At 37.9% G+C, this 20,185-nt stretch overlaps 1 protein-coding gene across 7 annotated transcripts in view; it reads right to left on the bottom strand.

The window, feature by feature from the left end:
- Window positions 1-2,496: 2,496 nt before the first annotated feature.
- TM4SF1 (transmembrane 4 L six family member 1) overlaps window positions 2,497-20,185 on the bottom strand; it is a 30,660-nt gene continuing 12,971 nt past the window's right edge. For 2 of the 7 annotated variants that reach the window (XM_084528827.1, XM_084528826.1), the window contains exons 2-6: window positions 15,625-15,795; window positions 4,975-5,064; window positions 4,737-4,885; window positions 4,119-4,299; window positions 2,497-3,112 (exon numbers count right to left, since the gene is read on the bottom strand). In XM_084528827.1, coding sequence (XP_084384953.1) covers window positions 3,098-3,112; window positions 4,119-4,299; window positions 4,737-4,885; window positions 4,975-5,064; window positions 15,625-15,660 — 471 coding nt within the window. In that variant the 5' untranslated portion in view covers window positions 15,661-15,795 and the 3' untranslated portion in view covers window positions 2,497-3,097. Of the gene's footprint in view, window positions 3,113-4,118; window positions 4,300-4,736; window positions 4,886-4,974; window positions 5,065-6,912; window positions 10,632-15,624; window positions 15,796-16,434; window positions 17,498-18,361; window positions 18,626-18,716; window positions 18,944-20,185 lie in introns of those variants that run through there. The other 5 variants (XM_084528822.1, XM_084528823.1, XM_084528824.1 and 2 more) reach the window with 5 other exon arrangements.

The raw sequence follows: 20,185 nt of genomic DNA, 5'->3' as shown, positions 1-20,185 counted from the left end.
AATTCCTTCCTACTGCTTTGAATAAGGTCACCCAAAGAAATGGGCATGGTGTTACTCATGCAAACAAACCATTTTTTTCTTCTATTCATTATCCGCTGTATCTCTCCCTTTCCTCATTTTCCTCTCCCCCTTCTTTTTCTAAGAGGTTTCACTTTGAAGTCCTCAGACTTTATTCTGAGGATCTTCCTATACTTTCTGTTTTACTCCTTGATCATTGTGGGCATGTTTTCAGGCCTCCCTATAACTGAAACCAGTGATAAACCTCACCTGGCAGACACGCATGTGTGGCATTAACACTTTCCCTTACAGAACAGAGAAAACAGTTGAATTAACAGCAGGCACATCACATCCCAGGATTGATTTATATTACAAAATTCATAGATCATTGAATAGACCAAAATCTTTTTTTCTAAGAGCAAAGGCCAAATTACAAAGGCAGGTTAGTTTATAAATAAATTTGCTACTATTTCCTACAGAAATATGTTCTACTAAGAAGAAACACAGAAAATGACACCTGAGACAGTATTCACTTTGCAGTATACCAACAAATGGCATGACTTATCCTGTATTTAAACCGAGCTCTGCAAATAACAAAAATGACAAACCATGGTATGTTTTGTTGCTGGCAAACTATACCACTAGAACAGGACACCACAATTTTATACCAAGTAGTAAGCAAGCCTGGTAATTAGTTTCTCAAATATCTTACTAAGTGTTGCAAGAACTGGATTTCTCTGTCAATATCCATGAGCTGATGCTGAGCCCGTTACCGAAAACCCTTGTTTACTTTGGACGAATGACTTCTCTGCTAACTGAAATGAACGTAACGTAAAACAACTGCTTCTCCCCAGTGTAATTGATAAAACTCCCCAGACTCTGTCTTGTCCATTAGGCCTTGAAGGAATCCAACAGACTTTTTTTTTTTTTTTTTTTTTTAATAACAACATAAAGGATGAGTAGTAATGCTGTGCTTTCATGTTACATGGATCTGAGCTATAGTTTTAATTCTAAACTCTGGCCTAATAATTCTGCCCATTGGAATTCCTAACCTTGTTTCAGCTCTCTAATTAGTTATACAAATCAGAAAGACAAATAACAATTATGAAAGTGTAAAGGCAAAAAACTTTGAAGTTTTGTGGGAATTATACCTTATTCCATCAAGACCTTTTTTTCCTCTTCCTTCTCCCCCTCACTCCACACCCCATGTAGATCCTCTTTCACAGTGTTTTTTAACATACAAAGACATCATAGCTCACAGCAACAAGGAATTGTTTGTGTGTGCATGAGTGCACTTGTTTTCCTCATTCCCATAGCGGGGCAAGAAAGGGATAAGTACAACAAGCAGAAGCTGTACTAAAGAGTGCTCTCAACTAATTCTATGTACTTTATGTATGAAAAAAGGTATCGCAAGAAGTACTTATCCTGAGTTTCTGAATACAAATTCTTCCCATCTGGGAGTTCTTTTGTGACTGTGGAACCATGTGTGCAACTTCAGATTTTCACAGTTGATTTATTTTTTTTCAGAGACATATTTGTACAGGGCAGACTTGGAGGGGAGGACTTCATTCTAGCCTGAGAAACTCTTGAGTTTTGGGTTGCTTTAAAGACTGCCCTCTTAGTTAAAATTAGTACTAAGTATACACTGACACCTGTAGAAAATTCTTTTTGATGCAAACAGAAATTAACTTGACTGTTTTCAAAGAAGACATTAACTGCTAGATTCCATATTTGAGCACTAATGATAACCAGCTTCATTTTGTTTAAACAAATGGCATGTCTAATTTTTCCTTCAAAAAATGCCATTGCCAGTAGCACAATGACCCTGCCAGCAATGCTGTTGGCAGCATATCATTCAGGTTTACTTTGCCTGATGGTAAAACATTCACTGCAATATTCTGCAAGATAAACTTCAGAAGGTCTTGCACAGATTCTTTGAAAATACTGCCTCCGGGCAGCTTACGGGTGAAGTCTATTATTTCAGATTAATCTCACTGCTGCCCTGAATTTGCACTATACTTTTGGAATGCTGCCATGCCTGGGGGCCTGCTGACCAAAGCTAAGAAACAGGAATTCAGACCCAAATTTTCTTCTGTCTCAAGACTCCAAGGGGGTGAGCACTCCTTGGGAGAAAAAAGCATGAGGGCCAGAAAGCAGTGGCTCAACTGTGCAGGAACTTCCCTCCAGTGCTTGGAATGGCCATCAGAAAAGTGCTGCTAGCTCAGACCTAGAACTACTTCTCCACATAAGGTGAAGAGTTTCATTTGTTACAAGGATCTCACTAAGTCTCCACAGCCTTGTTGATGCACATTTGCCTGGCTCAGCTAAATAATCTAAAACAGAGTGAAACAGTTCTCACTCTGACAGGGTCTGATGAATGGAAGAAGTAGGTTATAACCTGGCAGTTTTATATCTATATTCTTATGTCACCATTGTGTTTTCCTTTAGGACTAGGAAAGAAGTTTCAGCATGGGCATGGAAAGAAGCATTGACACCTGCTGGGTATTTTTAATAAAAATCTTTATTTGTGAAATACAGGAGAAGCTTGGAAAAAACTCAGTTTTATTATATCTCAATTCTTTGACAGTTCTTGCTTTAAAAAAAAAAAAAAAAAAAAAAAAAAGAAGTACATGTTCCAGTCCTTGGTCACTCACATTTTACTGTTGCTTTATTTTTGTTCCAGCTGAGAATTCATTCATTTCCAGGCCAGACTAGATTCAGTTTGGTTTTTCCGACATCAGAATAACAGTGCAACTATATTGGGAAAGTGGCATGAAGTACAGAGCTGTTGTGTCAGAAAAAAAATAAAAATAAAAAAATAAAAGGAAAAAAAAAGCATATTTATTGACCCAAGGTCAGGCAGTTGCCTGTACTACTATGAAATGAACCAAAGCTGTCCAGCTTTGACTCCATACGTATGCCTACATGCATATGACTCCAACGACAAAGGCTGATCCCAAGTCACTTAAATTGATGGTGACAACATAGTTGGAAAACAAGCAATGTGCATTTCAGTATGCAAGTAATATAAAAAACAGAACGAAACAGAATACTCAATACACGATGCATATGCACTGACATCAACCCATTTTCAGGTTTTCTAGCAAGCAAACGTCTGTGGGGAAACAAAAAGAAAGAAACACATATTAAGGGGAAGAATGCTAATGCTAATATTATATCTAAGTGTAGGAGACCAAATTAACCTGACCACATTTAGACAGTCATAGCACAACTCTTCTGTACTTCAGTTACAGCATAGAAGACAGGAGGTAGAGGACAGCAACAGCTTTCAAAGTGCCACAATATTCAACTATATCAATTCAAAATGTGAAATATTCTTAGCCATAATATGTGTGTGAAATAAACCGTACCAATTTCATACTTTAAGGCATTGCAATTCCAACAATAACTCTGTGGTACTAATTTTAAAAACAGACTCAAAGAGTATAACAAGACTAAAGAAATTTGGAGGATTTCCCCTTCCTCACTCACAAAAAGCAACACCAAACAAAAACAAACCTTCAAAAATTCCTTCAGATCTCTCTGTCAGTTTTGTTACCTATATACAATTTAATTCTTTCTCTTATCCTGCTTTTACTAAACAAGGTTTTTGCTGCAGATTATTATTATTTTATTTTTACACATATGGCACCCATAAGCTTAGTAGTTCACCAGCTACTGTAGGCAAAATGTGAGGCTAAAGTTACGCATTTTGACCAAGCAGCCTGCCACAATACCGCACCATACTATGCAACAATACTTTAGGCTATGGCAAAGACTACCACCAGCAGGAGATACGTATTTTGATTGTAACACCTACATTGTGCTGATGACTGCATGTGCCACAGTGGGAGAAAAGACCTCCCAGTTCATGTGCAGACTAAATTCACTGCAGACAGCTGAGCAAACAGCTAAAAACATGTGATCAAATACTATATGAAAAAGCAGAATGCAATAGGGCCATATAAATAATAATAATTTAAAAAAAGTTTTATACTTAGCTGTTACTTAAGAATGCCTGAAAAATAGCTGCTAAGCTTCTACAGTAGCATCAGTAACAACAGTGTTTCATTTTAGCTTTCTGGGAAGTATGGTAATAACTAGCTGAAAAAATGGCTTACCTCCTCATGACTGCAGCACAGCCTACATACTCCTCCAAGAATGCCATTGATTATCTGTATGAAGCACAGGATGAACTCTATTCCTCCCAGGACAAGAAGAATGGAAAAGAGAGTGACATTCCACTGAACGATGTTTTGAGGTTCTTGACATTTAGACCATTTGTTATACTCAAACAGGTATCTGTACACATCAAATGCAAGTATAATAAAATTGTGTCAGAGTGGGATGCTTACCACACACTAGAACCAAATTATATCTGGCTTGTAATTGCATCAAGGATTATCATTCTAAGTAGGAATAGAAAATATAGTGGTTTACTACACTGAAATCCAGCTCTGTTTAAGAACATGTTCAACTATAAGACTTAACAAAATTTGTGTGGTTCAATTTATTCAGAAAAAATCTAGGCTAGAAAGGCAGAACTTTCTATTATTGATCAAAGCAAGAGACAAGCTAAAGACAGTTGAAAGAACAAAATTATTTCTCAAAACAAACACAGAACTTTCCATGGATCTGGGTATGTGGCTACTGAATATTGCTGGAAGGTTATAGAATAAAACCCATTGTACATGCAGAAAGAATTAATATACTCATGAATACATATGAAGACAACTTACCCTCCAGAAGATTCAGTGAAAGGATAGATCCAGTTTCTTTCTAAACGAGTATAACAATACGGTCCGTGAGACAAGCCCAGTGCTGAAATGATTATACAGTATCCAGAACCAAGGATCCCAACAAAGGCTGCCAGAACTGAGGAGAGCATCTGCACAACAAACACAGATATGAGTTTTCAGCACAGCCATGAACTTCTCCTGAGGACTATCAGGGACTGGGACATAAAGGATCACTTACCGCACAGCTTTTCCCACAGTTCTCATGGCCAAAGCACCCACAGCAGTCATCATTGTGAATCCCAATGAATACTGCAGCTGGAATGAGTACCTTGGTATGGGGAAAACAAAACTACACTGTTCTTTGTTCTGTTTTGTTATACAGACAAGGCAGATAAAACACACTCCTCACATTGCATTCATTTCCATACTTATCGGTGTTGTGTATAGATTATTCAGTTTTACTTCCCACACAGTAGGCTTATCATATTGATAGCAGTATAACCAGCAACAGCATAGGTATATTTCTATTTCTACATTGTGTATACATAGCACTTAAGTGCCTAAAAAGCCTGTTGATAAAGACCATGCTGTGGTATTGTGGTATTACTGCAATTTGAGATGCTTCAACTTTAAAAGGTGTGGTGGTTTTTTTGGTCCTACCCCAACCCTACCCCCCCCAAAGGCTGTATCCTGCAAATAAAATACTTTGGGAAAACAAAACAAAACACACACACGCACACACCCCAAAAAACAAAAAGCACCACCACCACCAAAAAAAATGTATTCACTTTCTGACAAAGGAGGACTACAAGGTAAGGCTCTGAAAATTGTTTTCTTATTTTAAGAAAACCACCACCATATTTGTTACTGAAGAGTAGTTGTCACTGTCTGTGTGACAAAACAAGTCTTAGTCTAGTAAAAAGTCTGGGTATATTCTACCCAATTCATGCAAACTTCTCATTACAGACATCTAACTTCTTCTAGGTTTTCACATCCACAGAGTTTCCAGTAACAGAAATGCAAAGCAATGGAGGGGACATTATCTGTACAAAAATTAAATTGTCCATACTCCAGAGCTTTTGGCATAAAATCAAGAAGGAGGAACAGAGAGCTGGTTAAATAGAGTATACTCCCCACCAGCACTAATAGGACTTAATACTAGTTTGCACTTATACAAAGACACCACACCCAGGAATAGCTTGGAAAAACACATAAATGAGCAAAGTGTTACCACTGAACAGCACAGATTTACAATACAGTTGAGCAGAGTCACATACTAGTCAGCCCTTACTCAAACCTTTTTTGAGCCCCAGTGCTGCAGGCCAGAAGACGTAGTACAAGAATGTGTTTCAGGAGCAGTTCCATTTGTTTAATTTGGATTAGCCTGCCTGTAAAGCTGGCTTTGCAAATCTCAGTCTAGGTTCTAATGGGGCTGTAACACAGCTGTAAGAACCTCTCACAAGACAGAGGGCCTTATATAATGCTTTTCACCCTGTAATTTGCTGATAGCTTGAGATTTGCAGTCGTAAGAGGATGGCTAAAAGTGAATGAAAAAGGAAGCCTAGAGTCAGGAAATGTAAATGTGCTAAACTGTGGTCCACAAAATTGAAAATTTAAAAAATAATTGCTTCAGATTAACAACCTCTTATATTGAACACACTCGGTTCTTCATCCTTGGCTATTACTCTAATTCAAAACTTTGGTAACTGTTATTTGATTCCTCTGAAAAAAAGAGCTAAACAGAGCTGTAACAGCTGTCTTTCCACATCTCAGATAACATACATTAAGGAATTTCAAATAAATACTAGTTATCTACAGACATTAAAAAGGAGAAAATTCACTAATGGAATAAAAATGTAAGACTTAGCCCTTTACATAAACCATATCCTGCTGAATGCCTGGTTCCATTTTTGCATTTGGGTTCTGCAGCCTGTACCCTCATTCTCAGCTCTGAAGTGACATAATGTTGAGGCTGTGATAACCAAAGTAACTAATAATACTCATATTGCAAAATAGCTTCTTTTTATTATTATTATTATTATTTATTTTTTGATATGATTCCAGAGACTCCTGCTGACAAGATATTCAATGAATAAGTTAACGTACCTGGTAAAGAAACAGTAATACCAAGTAGCTTTAAAATACATTTCAAAGAAAGCAGTAGCTTATTACTTACCAAAAGGCCTCCACCTAGAATGCCATGAAGGCACTCTACATATTTGCTGAGATGATGCTCTGAAGCAAATCTTGTTTCTCCATTGGGAAAATAAAGTAAAATATTGGCCACAATGCTGAGCAAGGCAAGAATGAGCAACTTACAACCAATACACCTAGTACACCTTCCAAAACACATGTCCTCAGCTTTTCAAGTCCTTCTTTCTCTACTCCAACCTATCTCATATTTGTCCACACCTAAAAGAAGACCAGTCTTTAGTCTCACCTACTTAAATACTCAGGGTTTTCTAGTTACCTGGATGACGTTTATAATGTCTTCATACCTATCATTCCAAATTGCCAGGTGAGGAAACGAGGATGGTAGAATGTCACCACCCATTTTAAATGAAATAATTGTTGACAAACCAAATGCAATCAAGGAAATACTGAATGCTAGGTAACTTCACTTTAATATATGATGCACGGAATGATCACCATTGAACATGATTAGACATGAACAACAGGCTCCACCACAATATAAGTTCTTTTAGAAATTGAAAGAAAAAGATTTTGTTTTCTTTGTTAGAAGCAGCTTTGGCTTTTAGGTCTATAGACTATTTCAGAACAACCTGAAGCCATGGAAAGATTTGGCTGACTTCAACAATACTGAGTCAGAGTCTTGGGTACAAATAGAATAAAGTCTACAGCAATGACAAGTATGTAAAGCAGCCTCTTTCCTTGCTATTCTGTTAATGGAATAAGAGTGAACTTTATCAGTTCTGCTTGTCTCTTGAAAAACAAACAGAATGGGCAGGCAGGGGTGTACCTATTCTTGCCATTATAAGACAAGCTGTGTTTAGATTAACAATGATTTCCTAAAGCTAAATCAATGAACACTGCTGGAAAAGCAAATGCATCAAAAAGCAGATCATAAAATGCAGTTTTTGCAATGAAAATTTAAGTACAGAAACACACACACACAAAAATAAAAGCCCCAAACAGAGGGCAATATATTATATCAAGTGTTCCAAACTGTGGTACATGTACTGGTAACATTAATTTGTATGGTAAATCAAGATACAAAGTGAACTGGAAAAAATAAGATATATCTAATTCTTTTCCCTCATGTAATTGTTGCCAAAATAGCCAAAACTTTCCTTGTTCACATATATACTGCTCAAGACAGAGGTATGTGTTGCCAGGCCTGGTACTATCACAGAAGATATTTCAGCAAGAACTTCAGCAAGTCTACTGTTGACATCAAGCTGTGTGGTGCTGTTGACATGCTGGAGGGAAGGGATGCTGACCAGAGGGACCTGGACAGGCTTGGGAGATATGCCCCTGCAAATCTCATGAAGCTCAACAAAGCCAAGCACAAGGTCCTGCACCTGAGTTGGGACCATCCCAAACATGAATACAGGCTGGGAAATGAGTGGATTGAGAGCAGCAACCCTGAGGAGAAGCACTTGGGAAAGCTAGTGGACAAAAAAAATGAACATGAGCCAGCAGTGTGTGCTTGCAACCCAGAAAGCCAACTGTATGTTCAGCTGCATCAGAAGTGCAGCCAGCAGGTTGAGAGAGGTGCTTGTCCCCCTCTTGTTGAGCCCCCACCTGGAGCACCACGTTCAGCTCTGGGGACTGCAGCACAAGATGGACCTGTTGGAGTGGGTCCCAAAGAGGGTCACGAGGACAATCAGAGGGCTGGAGCACCTCTCCTATGAAGGCAGACTGAGAGAACTGTTGTTTAAGGAAAGGTTGGATGTGGTACTTAGAGACATAGTTTAGAGTGTGATATTGGTGGTAGGGGGATAGTTGGGTCAGATGATCTTGGAGGTCTTTTCCAACCTTAATGATTCTGTGATTCTATGATATCTAAGAGGTCCAGACTAGATTCAGGAGATGTTGCTGCTGACATCACCGTAATACAATATAAATCACATTTCAAAAAACAGTCTGGACAAACTGAATTTGGGAACGTACAGGATATTAAGAGGCTTTCAGCTACTTGGGGAGAATACTCATTTAAGTTATCTTTCTTTCTTTAATTTTTTGATACATATATATATATATGTTTAATACCTAAATCACACTGTAAATAAAGTCCAATTTAAATCCATACTATTCTGGCAAGTATTGTGAAGCTTATGACACTGAAGCTTAAAGAGAAAGAAAGGAAGGGAAAAAAAAAAAAAAAAAAGAGAGAGAGAGAAGCGTTGCACAGATGTGGTTCTGTGATGTAACCTCTCCGGGTATTGTAGCTGTTGACCTTTGAGACTTCCTTCATTATGAGAAATATCCTCTTATTGTAGAAACATAGGCTTACCATTATTGTGCACTTCAGCTTTGATGACTAAAATGAGCACAAACATCATCCTGCATGTTTCCTCTGCAGAAGGAGATGACTTCTTAACTGAAAACTCCCTTCATTGTGTTATGCTAAAAAAAACCCCACACTACCCCAAATAAAACATGACAACCTCCCTTACCCACCACACTTGATTTGATATAAAACTTCACATAATTAAGAATTCATATATTTAAAATGGATTTTTTGATTGATTTTTTTTTCCAGACAATGTAAATAATAGTAAATTTATTTAATCCCCCTGAAAAGCCCCAATGAAATGAAGAGCTCTGGAGTTTAAATGCTATTCTATAAAACCATTTAGAGGCTAGTCAAAAATAAAGAACCCCACTCTTTCTTTGAGGGAACAATCAAGTCAAGTATTTGATTAGATGGACAGCTAAGTGTCCATTGTGTTAATTTTGTTAGTGGATGTGGTACATAGAAAAATTCCCTTATTCTGTATACAATCAAGCATGTGCGTCATTGCAGTTACTAAAAAATAATAATTTAAAAAATAGTAGTAGTTCAAGTATCTCTCCTGTGTAATTATATAGGTTAAAAAATCTTGAGGTTGTTCACTTCTCATGCCTGTTTGCTCCATAAATCCTACGGCTACTGCTTGAAAAGTGAGCAACAGTGGATTTTTAGCATTTATCATGGGCATGTCCAGATAAAACTGACCTGTGAATGAGCAGGAGCCAAACACAAGCTTCTCATCAACCTGAGGAACAGCAGGGCCTTAACTGCATCTCATGACTTGCTCCAGCACCATGAGCAGAGTTTACACTAGTTTAAACAAACTCAGAATTGGATTTTCAGTCTTTTGTTTAAGAACCATAGTGTTTGCACTTACAGAGGTGAGATAATTGCTTACACACTCACAGATGCTTCCCAACAGCCCATGGAAAGCTCCACTATTTCTCTCTCACAAGAATATTTCTGTAGCTCGGATGTCCGCCCCGGACGAAGAACACGTATGAAAAGGAAATTGATCCCCCAATATTATTTGAGGAAATAAAAGTTTAGTTCTAGGCTAAAACCTAACTTTAGACTATAGGTCTCATCCTCAGCTATGTCTGAGAAGAACCATGACAGTCAAAGAAGGCAGTAAAGCACCCTCTGGCTTCCAAATCCTGGTCTGTTTGACAGCAATGCAATCCTGATTGCACATTCTAAGGTCCAGTGGGTAGGACTATTGTGAAAAATGTCCATAACCTCTCCTGGGAGAATGGGGCTGGTTTATAAAAAGTTGCAGCAATTAGATTGCATCCCTGAATCATCACTTCTGCAGGATAAAGGCTGTCAGCAAACCAGTGCTACACAGGGCAGGATACAGAGAAGTAGCTAAAAGTAGCATCACAGGTGCCTTTTCCAGTTTCTGTGATGTCTAAAGATAAGCCTAATACCACCTGGGATCCAAGGATCCAGCAGCTCCTATATAAAACCAAAAAAAAAAAAAAAAAAAAAAAGCCTCAATAGTCATTGTTGCTCTGGCTTTTCTATTGCAAGAAGAGGACAGAAGCATGCATCTTTCACAAAATAAAGATGTTAGAAAGTGACTGGTTTTCTTAATGTCAGAAAGTGGGATATCTCATAACTATTAGAATAGTTCTTTTTACATTCCAGCTTTGAAAACCTGACCATTCTCCATCTTTCTGTAGCTGTTCCTGAACCAGGATGACAGGATCAAAAGAAATTACTTTCTCCAGCTCAGTTATGTGTTGGAAATCCTTGCTATATATTCAGGCAAGTTCTAAGTTTAGGTAATGCAAAGAGGAGCAGTGTATTGATGATTGTCAAAGCTACCACAACAAAAAATACTTTCAGAGAAAGTTGAAAAATATTTTAAAAATGCCACAGAATTAGCCTTACAAGAGAAAGAAAACCATGAAGTACCACATTTCTCCTACGAAAGAAAATTACGTTATCTGCAATTACATCTCACACCTTTGCCTTAAACCAGATTCCCAGGGTGATCCATCATAACCAATGGAAGAAACAGAGTTGTGACAGTAAAGAAAAGTACTTTACAAAAAATATCTCTGGATTTCACTAATATATTTTTATACCCACCGTAATACTGGAAACACTCATATACCCTACTAGAAGGGAAATCAAGTGCGTGTGTGTGTGGATTGGGAAGAGGAAATCTAACACATAAATAAACATCATGTCAGATTGAGTATGCTGTCAAGATCAGAGCACACAGTCTGGGCTCAGTTTCCCTGACTGGACATGGGGCATGCTACCACATGCTAGCTATCATGTTGGAACTTGTTGCATGTGTATGCTGTAAGGCTTCTGTGCTCTCAGGATGTCTCATTAACTTCTCTCCCTAGCTCTCTGGAACCTGGTCAGGATACAGTCTGTCTGCTATTCCTTTCATGGAAAGGAGATTTTTATGGCCCAGTTACTTAGTGTTAATTCTGCTAATCTTCCCTAAACTGAATGTTGCTCTTTTATTTATTTATTTATTCATTTAAATAATGTTAGCACCATCCCTCCCAAGAGGTTCTTGTTCCTTGTAACCAAAGGTTAAAACACAGGTAATAGTTGCTTCTGCCATCAGTGTTTTCAGAGCAAATATAAACAATCTCCTAGATTGATTTAAAGATTCCAGAACAATGAAAAAAAAGATGACACTCTTTACGGAAAAATATGATTTGCTCCTTCACAATAGTTTCTTCAGACACTGCAAATTGTCTGTCTTACTGTTCTACATAGCCTTCTAGCCACCCCTACACTGGATTTTCTCAAAGACACAATAGAGGGCAAGAGACACATCTGAAACAGACATATGACAAATGACTTCCAATTACCTCAAAAAACAAATTAAAAAAAAAGTCTTGAAGCAAATAAAATTTCTTACATTTTAAAAACCTCTCAGATGTGAATCAACTGGCTTTGCAAATATCATTGCCATTCGGACACCCTATTCTACAACTTCTACCAAAGAGCTCATTATAATTTTTCTTGCTCAACTTCTGGTCCCATGCACCATCAGGGAGTGCAGTACCTCCTGTGTAGGTATGGGCAAGGTGCAGAAATTGTATAACACCAATGGATGAGACATGGCCTGGGATACAATAACATGGACTGCACAGATGCACTTGGAAAGACTGGACAACACAACACGTGTACCAATGCAGGTTAAGAATTCACATTTGTATTTCCTTGGAAGCTATTCTATTCATTATGCCTTACTGTTTCATAGCTTATTGCTCACAGGGGCGAATACTAGCTCAGACAACTGCTAGGAATGTATAATGAATATGCAGTTACCTGTTAGCTAAGCTCCAAGTGAAGCCTCTTGGCCAGCTGTTCAGACAGAGCTCACAGTGACCCTAGCAACACCCACAGCTTCCCTTTAATTAAATGAAGAAACACCCATCTACTCTACCATCTATTTCTCAATGCCCAAATGATTCATTGCTCATGTTTTCCAGCCATTATCTGCAAAAGCACTATTCTGTAGCTGCAGTTGTCCTCAGGCATGCCACCTCAGAGGTGCATGTCAGTCAGCAAACTCCACCTAGACAGTCACAATAGGAAACTGCTCCCCTTAAGTCCTTTGTGCCTGTGGTCTCCTGGCCACAGCCAGAAGAAAGTTGCCAGATTACCTTTATTAATTACACAACATCAACTGGATGAACTAATGAGCTACTTCTGAGGAGGATGCAACCACCTGCTGCCATGAAACAGGTCACTGAACATAAAGGCAATCCTTGCTCAGCTGTAATATATGCACATTCTTGCTTGCTGTCTCTGCCATCAGTTTGAGACAGAAAGCTGCTCTGAACTGTAGAAGTCAGCTTGAAACAAGTGCTTACACTTAATGCAACAGCACCTAGAACTACCACATTGACACAAAGAGGTCTGTTAGCAATAATGCTGACCTAAGAAAGTCAGCAATGATGCAACAGAAGCAGCTTTGACACTTAATGAACAAGCTCAGAGAATTGAAACTTCACAATCAGAGTGCAACTACCACTAAATGAGTATAGAAGTTCCTCTGTCTATAGAAGAGCTGACAATTCTTACTTAACAATAACTATTATTAACCCAAGACTTGTGATGTTATTGCAACTTCACTTCGCAATCAAATAAGCCACTTCAAAAAAAAAGTTTTCTGTTGGCATATAAAAACCATAATGTATCCATCATTCATTACTACTTGCAACCATGTTATTATGATAAAATTAGGATATAATACAAACAAGTTCTATTCCTATTTCTGTCACAGCCTGGGGGTGAAACCTTGGCTATGCAACATGACCAACAGAAGTTTGTTTCCCTAGCACTGTGGTATTTATACAGGCTTGCTGTCTTTCTTCCTATTCTATCCCTAAATTTGTGCTGTTTTTCAAAAGGTACACAATCATGAAGCATTATCGTCACTGTACTGTAATTATACACTGTTCTGTAATGCGTGTATATTATAGCTGTACAGGTTAGAATCATAGAATCATAGAATGGCCTGGGTTGAAAAGGACCTTAAGGATCATCTAATTTTACCCCCCTGCTCTGAGCAGGGTTGTCAATCACTACAGCAGGCTGCCCAGGGCCACACCCAGCCTGGCCATGAATGCATCCAGGGATGGGGCATCCACAACCTCTCTGGGCAACCTGTTCCAGTGCCTCACCACCCTCTGAGTGAAAAACTTCCTCCTAATATCTAACCTAAATCTCCCGTCTTAGTTTAAAACCATTCCACCTTGTCCTATCGCTATCAACACATGTAAACAGGCATTCCTCCTCCTGTTTATGTGCTCCCTTCAAGTACTGGAAGGCTGCAATGAGGTCTCCCTGGAGCCTTCTATTCTCCAAGAAAAAATGGGCTTAGTATACATATCTCTGCATAGCACAACACGAAGAACAGGCTAACATACTTCAGGCTTGAAGTATGCCAATTTTGTGACGCCATCCCCAACCATGTTTAACAATGCACATAAAACAGACATCCAATGAAGGACATCCATAAAAAGACTTTTCACTAACTCCCAAGATTTTAATCAATTACACTCCACCCAGGTGAAGTCATAGGGCTTACTACTGTCCTAACTGAGAGCTACTCAGTGTCATACAAAAGGATGAAGGAAAATTAAAATATGTCTTTAGAACCATTGCAATTATAAAGTCATCACACAGTTTTTCACATACAGACTTTGGAAGTGGGTTGCTGATTAATCTAGCATATGTTTAATGGACAATGAATATAAGAAGGCTATCACAACAGGAATGAGATTCGCCTGTCGGTTAAAAAAAAAAAAAAAAAAAAAAAAAAAAAAAAAAAAAGCAAAGATCTACAATGAGGCAGAATGTACATAATGCAGCAAATCTCCTTAAAAATATTCCTTAATAGGAAGACCCCTGATTTACATGTAAGCTGTTTTTGTGAAAATTATTTTAAATTCATCATTAGGGGCTATTTTTCCTTGTGGAAGTTTAACTCAGAAATCTGGATGTTAGCAAGCTCAAGGATTTATCAACATCTAGAAACAGAGGCTGAAGCAGCAGAATTTTGCTTGCATTTCCTACATTATACATACATTATCCTATCCTTGAGTCACTATGTTCAATGAAACACATCTCTAGAGTCTGTAGGAAAGGCATGTGCTCATTCATGCATGATATAACAGGAGATGTAGGAGAAAAAGGGTTTTCCTGCAGCCCCTCAGAGCATTGCAAAGGAAAGGAAACAGGAACAGGATAACTGTTGTTGAATAAAACAGATGTACAAAAAGCAGACTAAGCTTAATCCAACTCTTCACCATATATGCTTTGGCTACCTGTTTTTAAAAAACTATTCACAGGCCTGTATTACCTCTCATTTTTCATCAAACAAAAATTATCAGTAGGCATACTAAATTAAAAATAAAGACACCTACATCTAAGAAGAGCACAAAAACAGTGACATAAGTGGTTACAGACTCCATCCAACAATTTAACTGATGAAGGAATACAGTTCTGACAGCTCCAGCTCATCATCCTTGCATTTACACTTTCTATACATCACTAGCAGATTACACAGCAGTAACTAAGCAGAATAAAAACACCTACAAATCACTAGAAATTACTTTCCTTCTCATGTTTCCCATTGGAAAAGCACAAATCTTAAAGCTATGAATGTTAAATTTATTTTCAGAAGTAGTCTGCCCCATCTATGTAGTGTTTGACAATTAGGAGATTTGGAGGCTCAAAGAAAATAAATAAATATACCAGAAAACAGAGGTCAATTGGCTAAGAGAAAATACACAAGGATCAAAGTAGGAGGACTCTGTGTGACTGCAGGTTTCTACTGTCTGCCTGGAAAGGCAAACAACTCTCCGTAGCTAAAGAAGTGAAACTATCCATCAATCAGTAGATTGCTGAAAACACAAGTGTTACCTGCACCTGTCCTTGGGGCTGCCTGAATCCACCCATCCTGTTGAAGGAGCACAGAAGTTTCTCACTGTCTGCAGCAGTCACTAGGGTAGGAAGGATAGTGTGGTATGTATATTTCCTTGGTGCAAGGTATTTTTAGTGACTACTAGAGAGGGAGAATTTAATTCTTCATCTCTGAAAAAAAAAAAAAAATAATATACCATACATAATTAAAGTGGTGAGATGGTTAGATACAATCTATGTGGTTGAAGGAACAAGTAGTTTACAGTAATCATGCATGACAGCCACCAAAACTGATCTGATAGCTAATTGGTGATAGTAACAACTCAGATGGTACATCTCTAACTGTGCTGAGAACTGGGCAGGATTGAGGGAAGCCTGTGAAATATTCACAGGAGGATGCAAAGCTCAGCATACACACAGTTAGACATCAATGGTTAAAAGGGAGCTATGAATACAGACAGGCCCATGACTAATTGTGGCCACTCGCGCCGCTGAAGGAGTACGTTTTTAGCTGTGTGCCTCCTTTAAAAGCAGGAGGGAAAAAAAATCCCAGTAAATAAAGTCGCACTTCCAATGTTTTTGGAATTAGATGCTTTCTGCAAAGCAACATAGGGAGCACACACAAATGTAAAATACAAATATAGCGAACACATCTACACAAGCATATAAACATCATTTAATATGCTGTCATTTTTGCCCTTATAACAGTAACATGTATGTGCAACTTAAAATGGAAGAGGAAAAAAGAAAAGCATGTGGTAACCACACCAAGGGATTTCTGTGAGTTATATATTGCATTTTAACACCTACAGTTGTTTGGTAGTGGAACAGCCATCCTGTCTGCTCAGCATAGCATGTATCCAAGAAAGTACCATCCCATCGGTGTATCTGCATGCTGCTCTTCAATGTCTGCTGTTTGTGGCTAAACCTGCCATTACTGAAATGCGTGTTCAGGAGCTTATTTCTCCCAGTTGCCACCAGAGCTCAGACATACAGACAGAAAAACTAACTTACTAGCAAGTATGGTCACTACATGCACAAAACCAGATCTATGCCAAACAACATTGTGCACACTAGTGTCTATGCTGCTCAGCTTTACTGAAGTATTCAGGGCATTTCTTAAATTTCTTAAATATTTATTTTGGTCTGATGAGGAAGCTGTAACTCTAGCAACCCAATAAGCACAGAGGAATTCTTCTTTCCAGACTTTTAGTCTTCCTATCCTATTTTTTTTTTTTTTTTGGCCTGCCATAGGCTACTAGCATAAACACCGTCATAGAAACTGGCTTTCAAACTGCCAAATGAAATTTGAACTGCATCAGTTTTTCTTCATCATACAATAAATTATAATGTTCAAGTATGTAGCACCTCTGATCTCAAGACAATTTTTTTAGAGACTTAAATGCTGACACTTTTTGGTCCTTCTCAAAGTTACACAACATTAATGTTACACTCAACATGACACTATAATGAAATATCATGCAACTGGATAGTAGGTTTTCATACAAACATTCTTGTGGATTGCTCTCCTTTATGCTTTCTCTTACATAATGATGTCAGTTGTATTATCAATTGATTTATTGAGTGGTGAGATTTCTTTTTTTTTTTTTAACTGAAAATTATTTAGTACTATTTATACTGTTTAACTCTACAAATAGTTTTAAAAAGCTGCTGACCTGCTTAAAACAGTATTGTCTCCCAAATACAGATGACTGTGAAGTTTATATATTATGTATGCATTTTCATTAAAACTGTACAGAAATTCTTTGTGAAATAAGTATAAGTGTATTGTCTACAAGCCATGATGGCTTTTACAAATAGCAGCAAAAATTAACTAGCTAATAGACAAATATAGTGAAATGCATACAGTCATTTCCCTCTTGACACAAAATAATTTTCTCTACAAAAAGGCCGAATTCCTTCACAGATTGACTGATCAATTCAGTTATAAAAATCACATTGATGCAAACAAAAACATCTGGATAGTACACTGCTAAATAACATAGACAGTAAAATGTTATGAAAGTTTATCATTAGTAACTCAGTCTTGATATTTCAGGATTGTGAGTGAATGAATGAATGTTGCCAAGGCAATCTAATAATTTAGATTATTTTTTCCTCTCAAGTACAAAGTTTGAGAACTTGCTGTCTATGTCATTTTTAGATATCTTCAAAGCTGTGGGAAACCTTTCTATCTTTACTTGCTTCAAAGTAAAAAGACTCAACTTTGGACATGGCACCCCAAACATAATTTCACCCGCACTTCATTTGCATAGTTCTGCACCTGCATAGACACCAGGCTGACCTCCTGAGGCTAATGAAGGGGTATGACAACCTTGCTTACTGGACTCAGCAAGGACTAACTGATGTCAGTTAGTCCTCTCTCCCAGAACATCACACCTGCTATGAAGAGTGAGAAGACAGGCAGAAGGGGCTGCAACACCATCCCTACTCTCTTGCTGCACCAAGAAGGCTTTGTGTGAAACAAAAATGAGATCACTTAGTCAGACAGAACTTAAAATGACCAGGAAAAAAAAAGGAGAGGAGAGGAGAGGAGAGGAGAGGAGAGGAGAGGAGAGGAGAGGAGAGGAGAGGAGAGGAGAGGAGAGGAGAGGAGAGGAGAGGAGAGGAGAGGAGAGGAGAGGAGAGGAGAGGAGAGGAGAGGAGAGGAGAGGAGAGGAGAGGAGAGGAGAGGAGAGGAGAGGAGAGGAGAGGAGAGGAGAGGAATCTTACTAACCTATCCTGAAAAAATAGTACAGTTTCATCATCATACTGATCATCTTGCCAAATATTCTTCATACATATCAGAACTTGTTATACTAGGAAATATCTTCTCACTCATAGAGTAAATCCATAGCCATCTGTAACAACTCCTGTGACAAATTCCATGTAGTTACTACGTGTGAAAGAGCAGGCATTGTCTTGAGGATCCACCACAGTGAAGTATACTGTGTTACTTCCAAAGGCAAGACATTTTCAGAACTAGATTTTTTTTACTCCTCTGAAAAGCAGAACATAAGCAAGATTAGCAAACATCAAAATTCAGGTTCAGTTAAAAGTAAACCATTGTACACCTACAAGACATAACTCACCTCCTCTTGTGAACCATCCTACTGGAACCAGAGGAGATATTCATACAGCAAAATGACAAAAATACCATCCTGACCCTAAACTTTTTTTTTTTTTTTTTTTAAATGGAATCTAGGGGCCAAATTAGCCTAGACTCCTTACACTAGCATGAAACTAGAGCAAATATAAGGAGAGTAATTCCAAGGTGGTAATATAAAGCATAACCTGAAACAAACATAATGTAACAAGCTTCAGATAGATACTTTGAAATGACAGATGTTATCACACGAAAGATAAAGTAATGGATGGATCCAAAGTCCACTTATAGCCACGTAACGCCTATATCAATAAGACATTTCAACTTTATAACTAATATTTGGTTAAGTTCAAGCACAACCCTGCCAATAAATTAAAGTAAACACACCTTTCTAGAGTACACAAAAACAGACTAACACAGGCTGGTACTTACACACATCGGAATTCCTGCATGTGCATGAGTAATCACTGTGCTTGGAGGACTTTCTTAATTTTCCTTCATAAACTCAGCATTGCACAACACATTAAGATGACTTTTAGCTACAAAATCTTGCTATGTGTGGACCTAACTGAGTTTCATGAGACTGCAAACCCCATCAACCTACAATAATTCATTTTTGCCCTTCAAACGCACTAATGAAATAGAATCATTAAATATAAGGAATAGTGTTGGAAGGTGACTGGAAGGGAGGCAGATCCACACAGAGCATCTCAGGAGGGCTTTACTGCAGTGTTCACCTGTTTTCAGATTCACCTTCACATGTAAACAGATGAATGTAATTTCCTGCCACACTGAACTCTCAGTTGGAGGCAGAAATTCAAGGCCTTAAAGTTTGTTGTGGAGACCTATAGAGCTCTTAAGAGTGCTGCAGTCTCTGACAGAAGGTATATCCCCCCCTATCCCCTTTGCCTAGGGGAAGATACTTCTTATATAGCATTTATCTGCCTCCGTGTGATATAAACCAGTACTCTAAAAAATCCACTGTTGAAAGCAGCACAAATACCTACAGGTATACAAAGATTTAATAATTTGGGGGTTGTGCTGTAGCCTCCATAAAGTTTTTTGATCACACTGATTGAGATATAAAGTTGGAGGCATTTCTCTCTCTCTCTCTCTTTTTTTTTTTTTTTTCTTTTTCATGACTGTCCAAGCAAATTTTTTAGTTTTATTCTTAGGCAAGAAGGAAATATGATGTAGTTCATTATTTTTGAAATTGAATATATTAAATGATTTCATTTAAAGCTAGAGTAAGACATAAGTGCACCTCTTCGATTTCTACATTTTTGAGCTTAAACAATTATAATTATTTATAACAAAACTTTACCATAGTTTATCATTTGCTATTTGCTCTTTTTCTACTCTTTTTCATCTTTTAAACGATACAATGATATATATGGACTAATGATATAACAACAAATAATATTTTTTAGCCAAGTTATTTAACAGACAGACATA

This window comes from Aythya ferina, assembly GCF_964211825.1.
Source record: "Aythya ferina genome assembly, chromosome: 9".
Lineage (NCBI taxonomy): Eukaryota > Metazoa > Chordata > Aves > Anseriformes > Anatidae > Aythya > Aythya ferina.
Note: the sequence above shows the minus strand (reverse complement) of the source record. Positions and strands in the feature narration are given on the sequence as shown.